The sequence below is a fragment of the Camelus dromedarius genome, chromosome X, assembly GCF_036321535.1.
Source record: "Camelus dromedarius isolate mCamDro1 chromosome X, mCamDro1.pat, whole genome shotgun sequence".
NCBI lineage: Eukaryota > Metazoa > Chordata > Mammalia > Artiodactyla > Camelidae > Camelus > Camelus dromedarius.
The window spans coordinates 36986635-37008340 of NC_087472.1; the positions used below are offsets into that span (position 1 = coordinate 36986635).

The following is a 21706-nucleotide window of genomic DNA, read 5'->3' on the forward strand; positions in this document are numbered from 1 at the left end:
GGCATGCATGGCTTTCACTTCAGTTTAGTTGCCTTTGCCATTATGGGCTATGATCACAGACAAAAAGCAGTGTTATGAACCTGTACCTCAAAGACTGAGAGCTATTTCAAATGATCAATCCTTAGCAAAGAGAAATCCTTTCTTGTATTAAAGACAAGTGAAAGGATTCTGTGTCTTCAGTATGAAATATCAGGATTATAGATAAAAAAGAGTTGCTTAAAATATGCCATAACATTTCATTTAAAATATAATTAGAATGTCTGGTCCACGTTGAAATTATTAATGTAAGCATAACTGTTAAAAAGTTATCAAAAGACTCATTCTATTGAATTGGCCTCTGCTATGCATTTCGTTTTTTCCTGGAGGTTTCTGTTTGGCAGTGACAGCATGATTTCTAAACTACGGTATTCTTCTGCACTTTTTTTTTTTTTGGTAAATTTTCTGCATGTGTTTTTTAGACAAAAGAAAAATCACCAGTTTATAAAAAAGGAGCCTGAAGAGTTTGCTCCTGAAAAACAGACACGAGGTTTTATAAAAAGGATATTGGTTTCTTGCTATAAAAAGCGACCGAAAGGTGTCAGACCTGAAAACAAATTCTCACAGTGTTTTCAGTGTTGGCTGTTTACAAGGCATTCAATAGAACAGAGATAGATGGATACCATACAGTTTGTGTCGTAACTTGCTATGTTAGACAGCCTCCTACAGGAATCAGGTATATGAAAGCCCCTCACCACCAACTCTCGTTAATTGCATATTGATTCTAAATTGTTCCAGTGGAGAGGTTGACAAGGAATTCACTGTGCTTTATAAATGCGACTGAAATGTCTACAGTGTTTTCCAATTTTGCCTAGTCTCTTTAAGCCAGCCCTACACCGGGGTCCTAAGCATCTGGTGTCAGAATGACAAGTTGCTGGTGTTTCTCCCCCTTGACAGCCAGAACTGGTGCTAGACAACAAACTGGGGGCTCAATCAGGAGCGAAGAGCAAGGCTGGGGAGCTGCCTTGCTGTCCTCCCAGGATCCTCCAGCATTCTTGAGATGGGGAGACAAGGGGCGCTTGTGTTTATCACTCTTGGATTTGCCAATGAGTTTTTTACCCCCTCCCACACACATTTTAAGTGCTATGTATGTAAACAACCCTCTACAGAAGGAAGACTGTCGTGTATGAGCAAAGCGAGACAGGGAAAAATAACGCAGGCGCCTAAGTATTCAATAGAAAGGTCATGGACTAGCACATTTTGCATCCTTGGAAAGTTACCCCAAAGGATGGTTATCAATCTATCTCTTATAATTGGTAACTGTGGATCAGTGGCCCAGAGGAGAAATCACAGGAAAATAAACCCAACATATTACAGTGTGTTTTTAAAAATAACAATAACAACAACAAAATAAAAACTTGAAAGCACCAATAGCCCTGTTGGACACTTGAGCAGAAGTACCCTATTGTAACGGCAAGCTTGGATTTGTACTCTGGACTCTGAACACTCCTCCCTCACATCGAATCGCCAAGTGAGTCTGAGTCATCCAAGGACAGAGGCAGGTACAGGTCCTGTAAGAAGATAAGAGATAAAGTTAACTCTCGTTTTCTTAACATCTTGGACTCTGAAATGGGCACGATTACTGCTTTTGGTTTTTTTAACTAATATTTTCTCTAATTTTTACTTTGAAACAATTATGAATTCATAGGAAGTCGAAGTATAAGGAGGTATCCTTGTACCAATATCCCCTTCATTCAATTTCCCCCAATGGTAACATTTGCAATTTCCCACGCACTCGTGTGTGTGTGTGTGTAGTGTACTCTTAATGTGATTTTACTATATTTGTATATTTGTGTGATCATCACCACAGTCGAGATACAGAACTGTAGCCTCACCTAAAGGCTCCCTCATGTTACCCCTTTATAGCTACATCCATGCCTCCACCATCCCTAAGCCTTGGCAACCAATATTCTGTTTCTCATCTCTATAATTTTGTCATTCCAGGAACATTATGTAAATGGAATCCCATCAGTATAATTCCCTGGAAATTCATCAAGTTGTTGCCTGTATCAGTGGTTCACTCCTTCATATTGCTGAGCAACATTCTACAGTGTGGCTGTACCACAGTTCGTTTAACCATTCATCCATTGAAGTGGGATGATTCCAGTTTTGTGCTATTACAAATAAAGTGGCTATAAACATACCTGTACAGGTTTTTGTGCAAACATAAGTTTTCATTTTTCTGGGATAATGCTCAAGAGAACAACTTCTAAGTTGTATATCAACTGAATGTTTAGTTTTGTAAAGATACCATGTTGTTTTTGAGAGTGACTGTACCATTTACATTCTCACGAGAAAAGAATTAGTGACCCAGTTTATTCACATCCTCACCAGTATTTGGTGTTTTCATTACTTTTTATTTTAGCCAGTTGTGTGGGTTTGTGGTGATATCTTATTGTGATTTTAATTTGCATTTCCCTGATGGCTAGTGATGTTAAACATCTTTTCATGCACATAGTTGACATCTATAATTCCTCCTGAGTTCAACTGAAGAAACAATTCCTCAGAAATATTTCTTTGTGTCCTTTGTTCATTTCCTAATTGGATTTTTCTTACTATTGAGTTTGAACAGTTATTTTTATATTCTATATATGGCCTTTAGTTAGATCTGTGGCTTGCAAATCTTTTTTCCCAGGCTGTAACTTGTCTTTTCATATCCTTTGCATGGCCCTGGACAGAGCAAAGATTTTTAATTTTGATAAGGTCCAATTTATCCAATTTATCATTTTTTTCTTTTAGAGATTGAGCTTTTGCTGTCAAATCTGAGAACCCTTGGCCAAGCCAAAGATCAGAAGATTTTCTCCTATGTTTCCTTTCTAAATGTTTTACATTTACATCTATAATCCATTTTTGAGTTAATTCTTATGTAAGATGTGAGGTTAGGTTAGGGGTCATTGTTTTGTCTAGGGATATCCAATTGTTTTAGCATCATTTATTGAAAAAGCTATCTTTCTTCCATAGATTGACTTTTGTTGTACCTTTGTCAAAATCAGTTGTGGATATATTTGTGGGTTCATTTCAGGCTCCCAGATTGCTTCCAGGACCTGAACAAATGGCTAACCGAGAAAAAAGCCCATCACCTAATTCCAATTTATTTCTTAATGCTTCCATTTCCCACCAGGAACCAGGATTCATCCACTACTGCCCCAAGCTTCGTCTATATCTTGAGGAGATGGAAGGATGATAAGGCATTGGTTTTTTCCATTGTTCTCAGAGCTCTATTTGGAGGTCCTTGTGATTCCTTCTGGACTTACTTCACCCATTATCTAAATCAGTGATTTTCAAATCTCTCTTTCTTTTTAAATTCTCTATTGGAAAGAAGTTTTGATTGGAAGGCAAATACATGAAATAAATAAAAGTATAGTTGTTTTGGTTGATCCAGTCATGGAGGAGGTGGAAACTCACCCATCCCCAAATGAAGCACAGTTTAAAAACCACTGTTTTCATTCACATTAGCAGCAAGATACTATAGGAAACTGGAAAATTTAGGGTCAAATCTATGGATATTTAGGGGATCCTCTTTGGTATAATGGAAACAGGGAACTTTGGTAAAGGACTGTTAAAGAAAATTAGAGAACGCAGCTTCTCCTTGAGGTAGAGGAAAAAGTGAAGATAAGGAATGGGGACAAGAACAGGGAGGTAAGGAACTTATTTATCTAACACTGAGAATGCTTTTTACACAGAAAGAAGGGGCAGGAAATCTTTTATGCCACTTAGAATGGAAAGAGGAGTAGAGCATATCCAGAAACCTGAGGTTTTAGTCCTGGTTAAGTAGCACTGTAACAATGAACAAATCTTTGAGTCTTAGTTTCTTCAAGAAAATGCAGAATGTACAATCTGTAAGGTCTCTATCAGCTCTGAGGCTTCTCAAAGGAATACTGAATCATTAAAAACAAAACAAAACAAAGGCAACAATAGCAAACCCACCATCCCTTAATTGTAACTCAGGGGCTGGCAAACGTTTTCTGTAAAGGGTTAGATAGTAAAAAATTTAGGCTGTCTTTGTTGGTCACATATGGCCTCTGACATACAGTTTGTTTGAGTTTTGTTTCTTTTACAACCCTTTAAAGATGCAAAAAATATTTTTTTATATTGGGAGACCATCCAAAACATTCAGATCATACACAAGATTTGATACTCTTCCTCTAAACTACTAAACAGAAATTCTTAGAAAACTGATTAATAGGTAGGAAGTACAACACTGAAGAGACAGTAAGAGTGCAATAAAAACTTATAAAATTGAATTGAGGCAAAGTGGCATACAACGGAGTTTCATCTATGAAGGGATTTAGTACTCCAGAAATTGAGTAAAGTGAAAATTCACCATAGTCACAGTATCTTTGAGCTCTAGAGTTCAAGAATGGTGGAGAAAGACTCTCTGAAAATCTGCTCCTATGTAAATGCAGTAACACTGGAAAAATGGTCAAAATCAACTTTTTCAGAACTTAGAAAAGTAACAAAGGCTGGCAACAATCGAAAAAGTGTTTTTTCAAGAAAAATGGCTAAATCTCACTAAGAATACCAAATTTTGTGGTGCTTTAACTTCCTCTATTTCCATTCTCCTTCTTCCCAGCTCCAGGGTATCTTTGAAAAGCAACAGCCTCACAACTACAGTATCTGAAAAACAGCAACGTAGCAGTCACTGGAGGATGCCGAATGGGTTTGGAGCTTCCTCATATGTCCCGTTCCCAGAGAATTGTCACTATTTGACCCGTCTGGTAGCTCCCTGGAAACTCCCACTTGTGGGGCTCCTCTTTATTTGAACTGATTCAGAGTACACACTGTGAACGGCCTTTTCAGGGAGCATTAATCAGCTGCAATTGTTTAAAATCACAGCTGCCTGATGTGGGGGAAATAGATGGCGTAAATGAAGCTACGCAAAACCTTAAAAGGCAAAAGCTGGAGAATTCATATCCATAGGGGACTTTGGAAAGCTCTGACAACATTCCCAGGAATCTCTAAGGCCAGGCACATGTTCAGGACTGGGTGTATTCTCGGAAAAGACCTGAGAAGTTCCTAATCTCTCACCTCTGGTTGTCCTTGAGGCCTTGAGCAAATAGCAAGTGAAGGCTAAGGCCAGCTGCCTGTCAGAGCATTGAAATCAGGCTCCAACACACACACAGAGCCCTTCAGCAAAGGCTGTGAGACTTATTGGATCAAGGCATTTAAGGGAATCTAACAAAATAATCCTTCAAGAATGAAGGAGAAATCAAGACGTTCCCCAATAAACAAAGACAGAGCTAGCAAACATGTCCTACAAGAAATACTAAAGAGAATCCTTCAGGGAGAAGTGAAAGGACAGTAGATAGTAATTCAAATCCACATAAGAAACAAAGAAGACTATAAAGGTAAATACATAGGTCACTACACAAAACATTATTAATTTATTTTTCTAATTCTTTTCTTTTCCAATTCAAAAGACAACTGCATGGACTAGTAATTATTAAAGATACATTGATGGACTTATACATGAAGATATAATTTGTATGTGGATAAGAGCACAGAGAGGAAGAAGGAACAGAGATATACAATAGCAAAATTTTTATATTAAAGTGAAATTAAGTTGATAACAGTCCAAAGTAGATTGTGTTAAGATGTTAATTGTAATCCCCAGGGCAACCACTAAGAAAATAACTCAAAATAAAATTAGTAAAAATGCAACAAAGCAATTAAAATGGTATACTAGAAAAATATCTATTCAAAAAAGGGCAGAAATCCAAGAATGAAGGGACAAAAAAGACATAAGACATATAGAAAATAGCAAATGGCAGACGTAATTCCTACATTACCAATAATTATTAAATATAAGTAGATTAAGTTCTCAAATGAAAAGGCAGAGATTGGCAGAATGTATTTTTTTACATACATGATTCAGCTTTATGCTGTTTGAAACAGACATAATTTAGATTCAAAGACACAAATAGGTTGAAAATAAAAGGATGAAAAATATTTACCATGCAGTTAATAATCAAAAAAGAGCTGGAGTGGCTGTACTAATATCATAAAAAGTTGACTTTACAACAAAGGACATTTTATAATGATAAAATATAACATAGTTATAAACATGTATCTACCTTCATAACAGAGCATCAAACTACATGAAGCAAGAAATGATTGACTTGAAGAGAGGAATAAACAATTCAAGATAATAGTCGAAAACTCCAATATCACACCTTCAATAATGGATAGAATAAGTAGGTGGAAGACCAACAAGAAAAACAAGACTTGAATGACAGACACTACAAATAATTACACAGCTAATCTACTCAATCCAACAACAGCAGAATATACATTCTCCTCAAGGTCCCATGTAACCTTCTGCATGACAGATCATATGTTAGGCCATAAAACAAACCTCAATAAACCTAAAAGAACTGAAATCAAACAAAGTATGTTCTTCAACTACAGTGAAATTAAATTAGAAAGCAATAATAAAGATATTTGGGAAATTCACAAATATGTGGAAATTAAACAACATACTTCTAAACAGTCAATGGGTCAAAGAAGAAATCACAAAGTAAATTAGAAAATAGTTTTGAGAAAAAGGAAAATGAAATACTAATATAGCAAAAGTTATAGGATGCAGCTAAAGTAGTCCTCAGAGGAAAATTTATTTGAAATGTTCAGAATGTGCTAACACATAGAAACAGAGAACAGATTAGTGGTTGCCAGGAGCTGGGTGGAGGGGAAAGGGGCTGTGACCATTAACAGGCTAAGAGTTTCTTTTGAGGGTGATGAATACATTTTTGCACAACTTTGTGATTATTCTAAAAACCACTAAATTGAACACTTTAAAAAGGTGAATTTAAACTCAGTAAGATGTTATTTTAAAAAATAGCACCTTTGAAAATCCTTTACTTTGACAATTGAATACTACCGATATGATTCCTGAGCATGTAACCCTATACAGCAATATGCATGTATTGGTGTATAGTGTATACAGTAATATTCAGTATATAATGATGTGTACAAATGTAAGAGACAGTTTTGTAGTAGTTTTGTTCTATGATTATATTGTGCCCGTTGATGAATTCCATAAGTTAAACTTACACATAATGTGAATCCATTGTAGTAGAAAGAGCACAAGATCAAGAGCCTGGAGACCGAGGGCCCAAGCCTAACTTCCCCTTTCAGGCTCTTTACTTCTAGGTCTGAAAATTGAGGAAGATGTAGACTAGGTCTTTAAGGTTCCTTCTAGCTCTAAAATTCTATAACTTGGATCACTGCATTCAGTTTTTCTTTAGTTATAGCAAAACAAGGGAAAGGAGGCAGACACTGCCAAGTTAGTGAACCCCCCTGAGCATTTTTCAGGCAGCACACAAGGTCCTTTTCATTATGGAAGCCTCTGTGAGTCCCACCACACTGAACCACTAGGCTTCAGCATTCACTCCTGCACTTTAGCATACATGTAACAGACCCTTCAGTGTATTTGGTTGGTTAGTGGAAATAATGATCCAAGAAGATTGTTCCAGACTGTTATCTCAGAGGAAGGGGGAACAGGCCTAGGGGTAGCATCGGGAGGAGGCTCCACTTGCAGCTGCTATGACTTGGAATGGGTGGGGGAGATGCAGGCTATGGAGAAAATCCAGAGGACTAGGCTTACGTATGAACTTCGGTACTTCTGTCCTCCATCAATTTATTTATTCAAAATAAATTTTTTTGTATGGGTAGAACAATGTTCAGGAAAATGAATTATCTCAACATTCTGTTTTTGTTGACTGATATGTAGAAATACAGAAACACACATATTGCTTAACAATACAAATAATTTGCACCTGAAATTCATTTGCTTAGTCCCCTGGAGCCCTACAGAACAAAATGTTTGTAACAAATACAGCTGTGCTGGCGATACTATTGCGTTAGAGAAAACAAAAACTTGGTCTCTGGTCCAAGAAGCTTATAGTCCAAAGGAAGTCAGAGAGAGGTTTTGAGAAACCTGGCTTCTAGTTTGGGGTTGCTTTTTTCCAAATGTGCCCTTTGCATTTCTGATGGTGTGGCTTTGTTTTTGCTGATTTTTTTTTTTTCAGCTGAATTGCCCGTTTTCTTCACCAGCCATCAAAAGCCTACCCAGGCTTCAAGGTCCCACTTAAATGTCACCTAGTCTGTAAAGCTTTCCTGTCTCTCACTTCCACCCCCTCCCCCTGCCCAGTCAAATGTCTTTCCCAACCTCCTTTGTGCTTTTGCACTCCTTTTGTTCCCTCTTGATTACACTACCAAAGCCCACTTAAAGTGGTGTCTGTGGTTTAAGGGTCAGGACCCTGCTTTATTCATCAAACTCTCTCTCTAAGCACTTCCAGGATGACAGAAAAAGTCTGGAAACACAGAGGAAGATGTATATTTAAATAGTGTTAGTTATGTTTTCACATATAATACAGCAAATAGATTTTCCTTCTATCACCAGGCAACTTTGCAAGCAAAATGCCTCCAAATTTAAAGCCATGGGGGCAATCACTAATCTGGAAATTTTTTTTAAATAAATGAAAAAGTTTCCTTATGTTCCTAGGTATTCTGAACATCTTTAATATGGTACCTTCTGCAGATGGTTGACTCATACTGGGGTTGTCTCTAACCTCGGCACCTCCTTTTTCTCATCTGCAAAATGGAACTACTAACCTGCCCTTTCTCTTTCACAGGGTTATCACAAGGGTAAATTGAAAAATCGCTATGCAAAAAGATAAAGCAGCATGGAAATGCAAAATGTTGTTCTCATTAACTATACGAGGATTTACTTCGTGTCCATATTGTAGCACTTGAGTATGCGGACTTTGGCTAACCTCATCACAGCTGCATTAAAAAGGATTCTCCATGAGTTGCTTAAGAGGGGAAGCCAAGAGGCTGATTACAGCTTAGGGCCCTGCCACGGCCATCAAAAGTTACCAAAGGGATGCTGGGACTTCAAGTTTGTTTCCAGTTGTGCAGGAGGAAAGTCACAGCCTCAGCCACCTGCTTCCTGTCTCCACCATGACTCACACCTTTCAGGTCCACTTGGATGGAGATTCAGATGAGATCTGCTTAGGCCCACTGCCCAAGGACTTTGGTGGTGCTAAGGCTCAGGTAACTGTGTGAAGGGAGGAGTAAGAAACTGAGCCTGAGCCCCAGAGGGACTGAGCCAAGGTTACAAGACACTTTTTAGCTTATTCAGAAAAACAAGTTCATCCTCCATCATTGGTGGTGTAAGCATGTGGCTACTGCTTCCTGATAGGATGCACTGAGAGAGACGCAACACCACTTCTATGACATTTCTGTCCCAAATGCATAATCTGAATTTAATCACAAAGAAACATCGGACAAACCTAAATAGGACATTTTACCAAATAACTAGCCTGTGCTCTTCATTTCTACAGTATACTGTCTGAAAAGATAAAAAAAAAAAAACTCAAGAACCTTTCTAGATTAAAGAAGACTAAAGAGAGATGATCACTGAAGGCAATGTGTGATTCTAGATTGGATCCTGGACCAGAAAAAAGAAAACCATTGGGGCAATTGATAAAATTTGAATATGGATGGCAGAGTATGTAACAGTATTGAATCAGTGCAAACTTCCTGATTTTATAATTGTACAATGTTTACAAAAGAAAATGTCCTTATTCTTAGGAAATACATACTGAAACTATTTAGAGGTAAAGGGTGTGATGTCTGCAACTTAATCTCAAATGGTTAAAAAATTTAGTAAAATACGTGTGGAGGGGAGAGAGGGAGAAAACACAAAAATAAAACAAATGGGGAAAATATAAACAACTGGTGAATCTTTGTAAAGAGTATACAGAAGTCCTTTAAGTTATTCTTGCAACTTATCTGTAAATTTGAAATATCAAACTAAAAAGTTAACAAATTAGTGAGAATTATACCAAAATCTAAGTGTTTTTTAAAGTTTGCTTTAGAAAACTATGTAATTTATTCCTTAATGTGTGTTTGCCTAACTGCCATAAAAAAGGGGTAATCTGAAAAATAAAATGATACACTGAAAACTCGAGTCAGGAGAACAGTGAGGCTCTGACTTGCTGCCACCTGTTGCTTGTTCTAGTCCTTCGGCAGTTAAATTAATTTTTAGAATTGAGTCGAAAGCAAAACAAAAACAAAAACAAAAACAAAACAAACAAACCCACACATAAAGCCTGCAAGCCCAATCAGGAGAAATGGTTTAACAGCGCCAGCACTCACCTCAATGGGTTACGGATGGTGGGGCCTCAACCTAAATGAACTGAACATGTCAGTTGAAAAGCGGAATGACTCAAGTGTGCAGACAGAATAAATGCCCAGACTTGCCCCAGCCCTTTGGGGAAGGCACTGGTGGAAGGTGCTGGGGTAGGTCACACTTCCCAGAAGGAAAGTAAGGGCAAAGATGCACACGGCAAAGACACAGGAAGAAACAATGTAGCATCCATAGGAGGTTCCGCGTGGAGAGAACAACAGAAGTTGGAGCTCCTCCCTGTCTTGGAACGTCTACATTAACAAGCTTTGCTGCTGGGAAGAATGTCTGAAAGCTGACTGCAAAAACAATTTTCATCCATCTCACAATCTCTGGGTAAGATTGGTTATACACAGACAGTTCAGCAGACCCTCCTTTGGAGAAATCAAATAGCTCAGCAGGACAATTAGAAGGTTCTGGTCAGGGTCAGTACCAGAGGTTAAAGGAGTCATCAAAGAAATGGAATGGGCATTAGGAATGATGGAGTAGATAATGGTCAGATTAACCAGGAAATTGAAATCCTGATGTAGAGAAAAGGAAATGAAAATGGGTGCCAGGCACTGATGCACTGTTAAATGTGTAACAACCGACTTTCTATTGGAGAAAACGACAACCTTAATTTGCAGTATTTGCTGATTTCGATGGTGTAAATATTCCCATCATGGTTGAGTTCTGGTTAGCAACATGATGTCACCGAACACACAGTTGGGAAGCTATGTACACAATCAGCTTTCATGAGCTAGAATAAACCGGCTGGTCGTCACCTGGGTGCCGGTCTTAAGTCTGCTACTACCTAGCTATGTCATCATAGAAAGTAACTTCACTGTTCTGGGTCTCAGTTTTCTTATCTGTAAAATATCAATCTCACCAAATTATTGAGAGAATCAAATGAAACTAGTTTATCTCCATCTAAGATCTCTTCTAGGTTTGACCATCTATGGTTTTGTGATGGAGTTGGGCACATTGGCGACTTTTTGCCTTTCTCCTCATGCTGTCTTGTGAACCAGGAGAAGACAAGAGAATCCTGGAGGAAGCTGCTCTAGGGTGTGGTAATCAGAGCAGAAGTCACATTCACACCACCTCAGAGATGAGGTTCAAGGCAGTGGCCACTCCAGATTTTCTATACAGAAGAGATTTCTGGGTGGGAATCGGTTTGGAAAGTGGAGGCAGAGAATTTATTCACATCTGTTATTTTAAGGATATATGTATTTGGGATAACTTAGAGATGTAAATGGTGCACAGGGACAATGCAATGTATATATGTCCTCTCTTCCTATACTGTCCAGTAATGAAGAATACACAATGAAACTAGGGTCCGTTCATATTTTGATGTCCCATGAATTTAAAGGGAGTAACTTTGGGTTAACTTTCTTTCCGTCATTTACTGGAGCCTGAGGACATAAGCTGCCCTCGATGCTCTCTTTGCCATGCCTCTGAATTGGAGGAACAAGTGCTCAACTCACCCCCTGAGCTGTCATTTGGTGACACCATTAGCTCAGAATGGGTATTTGGGCCCTTGGTACCTCTTCCTTTTGGTTAAATAGAATCAGAATTAAATAAACTGGGCATCAGAAGAATAAACAAAAGGGACTGGAAGCTTGGCCCCTGCTGGGATTCCCAGGGCTTCAAGCTATTGGACCAGATGAAGGGAAATTCTGGCCTTGATGTGCTGTTGAGGTAAATGGAAGAGAAAACCCTCACCAGCCATTCAAAAAAGTCCAAGTGCAAAGGGCTTTAGTAAGGTATAAGAGACATAATACCTTGTGCTTCCGGAGGCTGCCAGGACTGGTGGGCGTAGAGATGGGAGACTGCTTAGACTTGGGGGTAGAGAGCTGGCTGCTGGAGGTTCCGTTTGCTAGCCCAAGGCAAGAGAAAAGGAAGGGATAAAAATCAACAGCATACAAAGGAACACGTTATCCTTCCCCTCCGAAGACACTAAGAACATTCAAACGAGGTACACAGACAACCAAGTGATTTGATGAGTAGAACAAAGGTGAAAAGAAACACATTCCTCAGAAAGGCAAGAACTACAATCCTCAGTTAATTAGATCCTCGCGCAGTGCACGGCGGTAATCCACCCACCCTTTCCCCTGAGCGCTTCCAATTACAGGGGTCTGGTTCTTTTCAAACCTTTTTCATATTCATTCCCAAGTTTGACCCTAGCAACATCTCTGGAAGGTAGTCTGGGATCATATGATTTTGTTTCAATTTTATAAGTGAGACCAAAGTGAGACACAGAGGGTTTATGTGCCTGACCTTAAAGGGGAAGCAGTAGGAGTGATTCCAGCCAGGACATATCCTCTTTGGTGGCAGATGATGTGGCAACTGCAGGACAGCCCCATTGTCTGTCTCTCCCCCTCCACCCTTTTCCTGCTCACCTTCCCCTCCACTCTCTCTTTCCTACCTCATTCTGGATGAAAAGAACAGAAGGAAAAAAAGAGGGGGCTAATTAGGAAGAAGAATGAAAAAGAAAGTGGAGGAGAAACAGTGTGAAACATAAAGAGAGGCTCATATAGAAAAATGGGCAGAAGAGAGAATCAAAAAAGAGGAAGAGAAAGAGATCAGGAGTGGAGGAGAGGGGAGACAAAAAAGAGAGGGTAAAGGATTCTCGAGGGAAAGAAGAATGAGGAAGTTTGAAATCAGGGAAAAGATATAGAGACAGGAGAGGATGACAGTGGCCAGAGTCAGAGGGCACCCCTTTCTTTGTCTCTAGTCAGTAAAATGCTGACAATGAAGTGGTTTAGTATTTAACATCTTCAGATTCCATTCTGTTTGCAAATTGTTTTCTATTCCCTTGTTGATATTTTTTTTAAAAGAGCCAATCATGTAAAAAGAAAAATGTGGGGCATTGAAATGGAACAATTAAACAGCTTTCAAAGTAGGTTCATGTTTAGACGTCTCATGTTAAAATCAATTTCTTTTAAAATCTAAAGATTTACATGGTTAAACAGATATTATGAAATGTATTTTAAAAATAAAGGCAAATATGCCAAGGGTGTTGGGGGGTGGATGGGGAGAGGATGGAAGGGAGGAGAAGAGAATGAAGGAGGAAGGGAAGACAAGAGGAAGGGAGAGAGAGAGAGGGAAAGAGAGATAATAGGAAATTGAAAAAGTTACGGAGAAAGATGGCCTGAAAGTGTTGCTGTTAGTCCCACAGGTAAAGCTTAAACTGGTATATCATGAATATTTCCTGAGGATAGCTTTCCTCTGCACCACTTATGGTAATGTTTCCCTAGCTTCTGGAACCTACATATCAACTGTAGAGATGAAAGGGACATCAGTGTGGTGGTTGCTGAGTTGATCCAAGTGCAAGTGAGCTGAAAAATGGGCACTTAGGCATCTACCATCTGGCTTTGCCTGTGCATCCGCTCATCTCTAACCCACTCACTGAGAGGCCTTTCCCCTTGTCAGGGCTTCTGGGAAGTCATTCATTCAATAATCCAGTAGTTACAGAGTCCTTTCTCTAAGCTAGGTCAGGAATTAGACGTTGGAGTGTCAGAGATGAGTAAGTCACTTCCAGTGAGGAGGGAGGTAAGAATACAGTGGATCAAGAATACAGTGGATCCGTGGACCATGACAGAGCCATACAAGGGATATTACTGGATCCCAGAGGAGAGGCTTTGGAATCAGGGGACAAGGAGGCAAACAAGAGGAGGCAATACCTGAAAAAATCTTGAAGGATGACTCTGGAATAGACAAATCTATAGAGACTGAAAGTAGATCAGTGGTTGCCAGGGGCTGGTCAGCAGAGGGCAGGGAGGAGTCAGGTGGGGGGGAATTGGAGAGGGTCTGCTCATAGGTACAGGGTTTCTTGTAGGACGATAAAGATGTTCTGGCATTAGATAGTGGTGATTGTTGTGTAACTCTGTGGCTAAACTAAAATCCAGTGACTTGTACGTTCTAAATGAGTGAATTGTTTGTTATGTGAATTCCATCTCAATAAAGCCATTAAAAAAAGATAAATTGGAGCCAGTTAGGCAGAGAAGGGTAGAAGAGGTATTCAAGACTTGAGAATTACACCAGTAGAGCAAAGACATGGAGGTGTGAAAGAATACAGTCTGTTTAGAGAAGTGCAAATAGTTCCAAATGGCTCAAGCATAGGATGCCAGCAGTGAGTTCTTAGAGGAGAGACTGGAGAAGAGGATAAAGACCAGACCCTGGGGGCCTTTCGTGGGGACTTTTGTGAACTTTGGGTTTGATCTGTGAAAGAAATCTGGGAGTGATACCATCAGATTTGCATTTAAAATCTATTACTCCGGTTGCTGTGGTAAGACTGGGGTGGGGTGGGGTAAGAGTAGAAACAAAGAGATTGGTTAGAAGACAAGGCATTCATCCAGCTGAGGGGTGGTGATGGCTTAAAGTTAAGGACTGGGAAGGGAGCAAAGGAATAAGGTGGAAGACAGAGACCTAGAGGCCAGACAAGCTTAGAGTGTTATGTGCACATAGCACATAAGCCACCCAAAGAGGAACACGACCTGTGCCAAACAGCTCAGAGACTGTGGGAGCTAGGCTTTGCCAGGGCACTAGGATTTCTGGTGAATAAAGGAAGCACTTTGGGAAAGGCAAGAGTCTGTGAACCCACAGTAAGGCAAAGTAGTCAATTACTCTGCAGGAAAAGGAAGGATTGCTAGACCACCTACAGAACCTGAGGGTCTCCAAGCAGGACCTTGCCCCTTGTATTCAAGACAGAGAGCCATCTTGGTGATTATTGTGAGCTGACATCATGGAAGTCTTGACCTCAGCCAGGAAGCCTAACAGTCCCCAGGTAAGTGCTGGCACTTTGTTCCACATGGTGGCTGCGTCCTTTGTCAATGACAGATTCTGGCTTCCCAGCAGTTGTCAGTCATGCTACAAAGGGATGGCTGCTGTACTTCCAATGGGAAGACTGCCTTTTTCATCTACCCTCTTATCTAGCTTCTTATCTAACTGAGAATGAGCCCACTGGTCTTGCCAAAATGTTAAGACTGTTAACCACAGCACGTCTATATGTGAGCCACCTTCTACCTATTGGCCAGAGATCTGTACCTACAGGTTTCTTTTGCAATTTCTAGGTTTTTTTTCCTCAGTATCCTCTGTAACTCTCTCACCCCAAACTTTAGGGGTATTACAAAAATACATATTCCAGGTATATCTCTCTCTATATTTTCTGTATCTCTGTGTTTACATATGTTCCACTGCCACTCTGCCAGCTAATCAATCTTAAGCTACCTGTAAGTAAAGGACTTAATTTTACCATCAACATTCAACAAGCATTTTGAAAATCAGTTTCTAACCATTCAACTACCACTCACTACATTGTTGAAAAATGCACTTTCTTGGACTTCCCTGATGGAATCAAACCCAAAGATGGACACAGAGAAATGAGAAAATGTTGACATGTCCAAGGCAAATGTCAATTCCTTACAAGCTGAAAGAGCGCCTACATTTACAGACCAGATAAAAATATATTCATATATGCATTTCTATGGCTTCTGTGGGGGGAAAGTCTGGGAGGGTGCCATTTGATGTGGATTCTGAAGCCAATTCACATAAATGTCAAGTAGAAGAAGTAGCAGGAAAAGATGAAAATAGGGTCTGACAAACTGTGCATCGTCTCAGATTGGCAAATCCACATGGAAGGCTGTCACAGTTCATTTTGAGAGTGATTAGAAATAACACCAGCTTCATATTCCTCATTTTCCTTTCTTCTGCTTTACTAAACATCTTTAGCTCCTCTCTCCGAGCTTCCATTTCTCAGCTGCAATTTGAGAATGTATAGGGGGAGTCTTCACCCTCTTTTACTTGCCTGTCTTCCTCACTGCCCTCCTCAGAACACAGCACTGCCTCACTGTTGTCACCTTTTATTTACTCTTAGTCCAGTCCTTTCTTTCCTTTCTTCTCATTGTACAGTTCATTTCCACCCCCTCTACAATGAGGTACATCAGGAAGTTTTCAATCTCCTAGACCATCTCATCAATTAATCAATAAAAACCAGGATAATAATGTTTATTGGGTGTCTATGAGAAGCCAGGCACTCTTCTCTCATTCTCTCTGTCTCTGTCTCTGTCTCTGTCTCTCTCTCTCACACACATACACACACACACAGCCTCATTTAGTTGTATTCTTATTTCTGATGGGGAAACAGAGGCTTGCTCCAGTTAGGAGTATAGCAAAGTCAAGATTTGAACACAGGTCTCTCTGGTTCCAAAGCCTATGTGTGTTTTGGTTTGTTTTCAGTTTTTGCTACATTGCTCCTCCTTTTTACGTGATTTGCTTCTGGGATTCCTTCCTATGACAACTTTCTGATGGGGGGGCAGACAGGAAAGAGAGAGAAGAATTGCGGCAGAGAATTAAAGAAAGAAATAGGAGCAGGTAGAAGCAGATAGCAGAGCTTATGTCTATCTTCTAGGCTTTTATCCTCTTTGACAAAGATTAGAAAGTGATTACAAGAGCTAGTTTTGTTCACCTCACCAGCCAGGTTTCATAGACAATGTCATGAAGCAATGGCAGACAGAGCAGCCAGCATGGCATGCAACTACCCTCATGCCGCAGAGCCCTCTGGGAGGATGGTATCTGTGCTCTCTCTGTCACTCCCTTCCACTGTGCAGCACAATTGCCAAGCTTGGCCTGGCACAGTCTTGGCTCACTAGCTTCTCTGAATGATTCTGCTTGCCCATTCCCCAGTGCTTGTATTTAAACCCTTGCCTCCATCAGAATGCAACAGGACAAGACTCAACAAAAGATGGCTGGGTAGGTAACCAGGCTGACTTAACTAGATTTACAGGAATTTAAATGTATGGGGGAACAGAGGTTCCCAGGAGTGAGGAATAAGGTAGAGGGAGTCAGTCCCCAAAGAACAAGGAGAAAGTTCAGTTTCTGGCATGGGTGGCCAAGGGCAGAGGATGGTCAGCAGCCTGGCAGAGTTGACACTGAGCTCTTAGATTAGAGATTCCCTTGTCTGGAGGCTGGACGGATCCCTGGAAATCAGGATGCAACTCTGTGTAAGGTGGGTATAAGTAGCCCCAGGTACAGCAATTAAAAAACTGTCTGGGCAGTGAGTTAGACAAGTTATTATATGTTCTAGGTTCAAGTTCACATGGCCAGAATGACACAGGAAGAAAAGGGCCAGTTTGACATATGCTTTTCATTCATCCTTTGACTGGAGACCAAACTGATTTGACACTCATTTCACTCACTTTGCTCTGGCTTTTCCCTCCCAATTTAATCCCAACACTAGAGCTCAACTCAAAATCAAGTCTACTGGTTTGGGTTTGATGTCTATTTTGAAATATTGCTCACTGAAAATAAATAACCCCATCTACCCAAAAAGCCATGACAATAATTTTAGAGCCACCTTAATAATTGCAGTTGTATTTCTACAATTGTTTTCAAAGCATTGTACCATATATGAACTCACATGATTCTCCTGATAACCCCAAGAGATGCAGCCAGGAATTACGGGTCTTCTTTTAATCACAAGGATATAGAGGTTCAGAGAGAGCAAGACTTTCTTAAAGGGCATAAACTTCTTGTCCTCAATGGATGGTGGCCTTGAGGATCTGCTCACAGATTCATTTCAAAATTCCCTCAAAGTCAGCACATCACATACCCCCCAACGTGATCTTTTAGTGATTAGTTCTCTGTCTCATCTTCTCTAATTCTCTAATGCCTTGCAGATCTCAATACACAATTCAGCCACTTCCTCATTTTTTTCTCATATTGAGATGTTTTAAGCATTTCTTCATTCCAGTCCAAAGACACTGTGTTTTCTCTCTTCGTATACGGGGAGTTTTTCTGGAAGGCCATCCAAGTAGAACCAAGGTGGTTTCAGCTTACTTCAGAACAAGGCCAAGAGACAGCCTGTGGTTTTCACACATTCATTCCAAAGAGCCCTTGGGCAGGGTGTGGGGATTGGTTTGGCTAATTATTTCTGCTCAGTGAAAAAGCTTTTATCCCTCTCCCCAGACTCATCCAATAGGGAAGTAAGAACTAAGGGCTCAAGAAGAGTTCTTTCCTGATTTGATCATAGGGTTGGTTATCAGGCCAAATTCAATCATAGGTTGTGGGAAACTATAACTTAAAAAGTTGGAATTTGAATTTTAAATCTATTCCTTACAGAGTATTGGACAGCATGCAGTGGTGAATCTTTTAAACAAGGCAGAGTAGTAAGAGATCAATTTCCCTCAAGGAGAGGACATCTGTAAAAAGGCTGATGGACATGCCAGGATTGTTTTCTCAGGCTTGATAATGCTGACAACTTTTATTTCCAGTTAAAGGTTGTTCCACTGAGAACATGTTTTGGGTGGAACAAGCCCGTTGTCAACACTCACTACCGGTTTTCTGGGGCAGGAACTAAAACAAATGACACTGCTCTTAATTTGTGGAAAGTATGTACGCTTTGGTTAATAAGTCAGGGTTTTAAACCCTGGCTTAGCCATTTCCTAGATGTGTGACCTCAGCTGTAATCTGCCTTCTGTAGGTCTGTTTCCTCATCTGTAACATTTGAATCAAAATAATGCATATCTCTGTGGAATCTAAAAAAATGACACAAATGAACTTATTTACAAAACAGAAACAGACTCACAGACATAGAGAACAAACTTATGGTTACCTGGGGCAGGGGCGGAAGAGAGTGGGAAGGGATAAATTGGGAGTTGGAGATCTGCAGATAGACACTACTATATATAAAATAGGTAAACAATAAGTTTCTTCTGTATACTACAGGGAACTATATTCAATACCTTGTAATGGTGTATAATGAAAAAGAATATGAAAAGGAATATATGTATGTATATGTATGACAAAACATTATGCTGTACACCAGAAATTGACACAACATTGTTAACTGATTATACTTCAATTAAAAAATAAAACAAAATAGTGCATATCTCAATTATTGTTATTTTGAGGATTACATGACATATATCAAATGCTTAGCTAAGTGCCTTAGCACACAGGGAGGGCTCAATAATGCCATCTTATACTGATATTACTACTGCCACTACTAGAAATGGAAGGAATTGCAGCACTGAATTAGGAAATCCCCTTCCACAAGGGATGATTTATTAACCAAAAGAGGCTGAGAACTAACTCTTTGGCTAGCAGGTCAGGCATTCAGATGACTGAAGTTTTCCTGCATGAAGTCCATTACTTCTGGTTTTTGCATTTTCTTGTGCTCCTAAAAACCGAGCCCTCGGCTCCTCTCTCTTTTCAATCTCTCAGCAGTACCGTGGAGGCGGTGGCAGTCAATGAACTCTGAGTGGAACAACTGAACGTGTTGGAGCAGGAAAGTAACATGATGGCAATGTTTTAGGATGAGAAATGTGGTGGCACCACACCAGATGCATAAGTGGACGGAGATGTGAAGCAGAGACACTACATAGGAGTCTGTTGAGTAATCCAGGCAGCAGGTGATGACAGAAAGGAAGGGACTTCTATGTGAGAAATGTGCAGATGTTTCAAAGGTTCAGCAACAACAACAGCAGCAATAGCATGTGGCGGACATGAAGGATTGAAGAGTGGGAAGAGTCAAAGATAATGTTGGGTCTGGGGAATAGAATTGTAATAGGGAAGAACAAATCTGACTTCATGTTAGATCTGTTCCTTTGGCTTTACCCCTAGGCTCTGTTTCCTGAGCTTAGACGTGCTGGTTCTGTACCTTTTGTAAAAGAATGTTACCTACAGCCTGAAATATACAGGAAAACCTATTCTCAAGGCTCTGACCTTTAAGGATATTAACACTTTTTCATTCCTATAAAGATAACAAGTTGCAGAATAGAAAATAACATTTATTTTGTTGGAGGTTTACAGGGACACCATGACTTGACCCACGTGGACAGCTGCAAGAACAAAGGATTCTAACACCAAGAAGTTTGCAACAACCAACCTTCCCCTTTTTAGTATAAAAGGAGCCTGAATTCTGACTTGGGGAAGATGATTCTCCAGGACATTAGTCTGCCATCTTCTCAGTCTGCTGGCTTTCTGAATAAAGTCGTTATTCCTTGCCCCAACACCTCATCTCCCGATTTATTGGCCTGTCGTGCAGTGAGCAGAACGAGTTTGGACTTGGTAACAGAATAGAATTGATTCTATTGTTAGGGAGTTGAGGGGAGGAAATATTTTTGATTTTTAGATCCACTGCATTTGGTACATATGTGCAGAATTGTCTGGTAGTCATTCATGTCACTAACATCCAGAAGGAAGGTTGGGGCTGAAGATGTAGATTTCACATCTGCCTCTCTGTACCTGGATATGCCATATTGGTCACTACCTCTGCTCTTTTGTTCATGCCTTCTCTGCTGCCAGAAATATCCATTTCCTTATCAATTGAAATCAAATCCTCCTTCAAGCCCCAGTTCTTCCAGGAAGACTTCCCTTAGCATCCTAGACTCCCCCCATGAATGCTCTTTCCCATGAACTCCAATACTTTCTATAGCACCTACTGCCTGTATCTCTCATGCACTTGGCATTTAAACAAATCATTATCCTTAACTCTTATTTAGCATCACAGTGCAACGGTTAAATTGTGAACTGTGGAATTAAATTGCCTGGGTTCAAATCCCAGCTCTACCACTCACTAGCTGCGTGATCTTGGGTAGGTCACTTAACCTCTACGCCCTTGTTTCCTCATTTGCACAATGGGGCTAGTAGTGCCTACCTCATAAGGTTGTAAAGATTAAGTCAGTTAATATATGTACAGTGAATAGAATGGTTGCTTGGCACATACGAACTATATAAGTGTTTGTAAATAAAATGGTTTGTTAAATTTATATGTATACTGGATCCCCAAATAAACTAAAAGCTTCTTGGTGACAATGTTATCGTTCCTTTTCCTTATAGCACCTAGCACTACTAGGTACTCCACCAAAGCCTTGGAGAGTCAGCTGTACTTAAACACAAGTCCCAGGCTGAAGCAGGCTGCTAGGACTCCTATTACAGGGAAATGGGTTAACACCCCCTCATCCCATGCCCTGTGGAGTGCTCAGTGACCCCCATTATACTGCTTGCTCCAACCATTTCCTGCATGGCTCTGTTGTGACAATGGAAAAGTTGCCTTAGAGATAGGATAGTTCTTCCACTTAAACTAGACAAAAGCTGTGGTTTTAGAAAGAATCAGAATGGGGGAAGGGGCAAGGGGCAAGGGAAGTTTTTCTCTTCCCATAGCTTTGCCAAGGGCACCATTTCTCCTTGGATTTACAGTAGGGGAGCTGTGGAGTGTCTAGGACTGGGCACTGGAAACAAAGGCGCTTAATTACTCATGGCTGTGCTCTATGCAGCACAAAGAGAATGACACAGATACCACCCACCCCCCTGCTTCCCCACATCCCTCGCCTGGAGGTGGGGGGAGGTGGAAGGAAGCAGAGAAGCCAGGACCATCCAACAGAGACTTTCTGTTCACCACTCTGGAGCACCCAAACCCTGCCTTAAGAACAATGCAAAGATTGCCTGCCTGGAAGCCAGGAGGCTGGCCTCTGGTTCTTGGATACTAGATAGACATTGGGA

At 40.3% G+C, this 21706-nt stretch overlaps 1 protein-coding gene across 1 annotated transcript in view; it reads right to left on the minus strand.

Annotated features, from left to right (window-relative positions):
* Positions 1-269: 269 nt before the first annotated feature.
* Positions 270-21706, minus strand: part of DCX (doublecortin) — a 99784-nt gene continuing 78347 nt past the window's right edge. The window contains exons 6-7 of the mRNA XM_031446491.2: positions 11986-12080; positions 270-1547 (exon numbers count right to left, since the gene is read on the minus strand). Of these exons, the coding sequence (XP_031302351.2) occupies positions 1491-1547; positions 11986-12080 (152 nt within the window). The 3' untranslated portion in view covers positions 270-1490. The remainder of the gene's footprint in view (positions 1548-11985; positions 12081-21706) is intronic.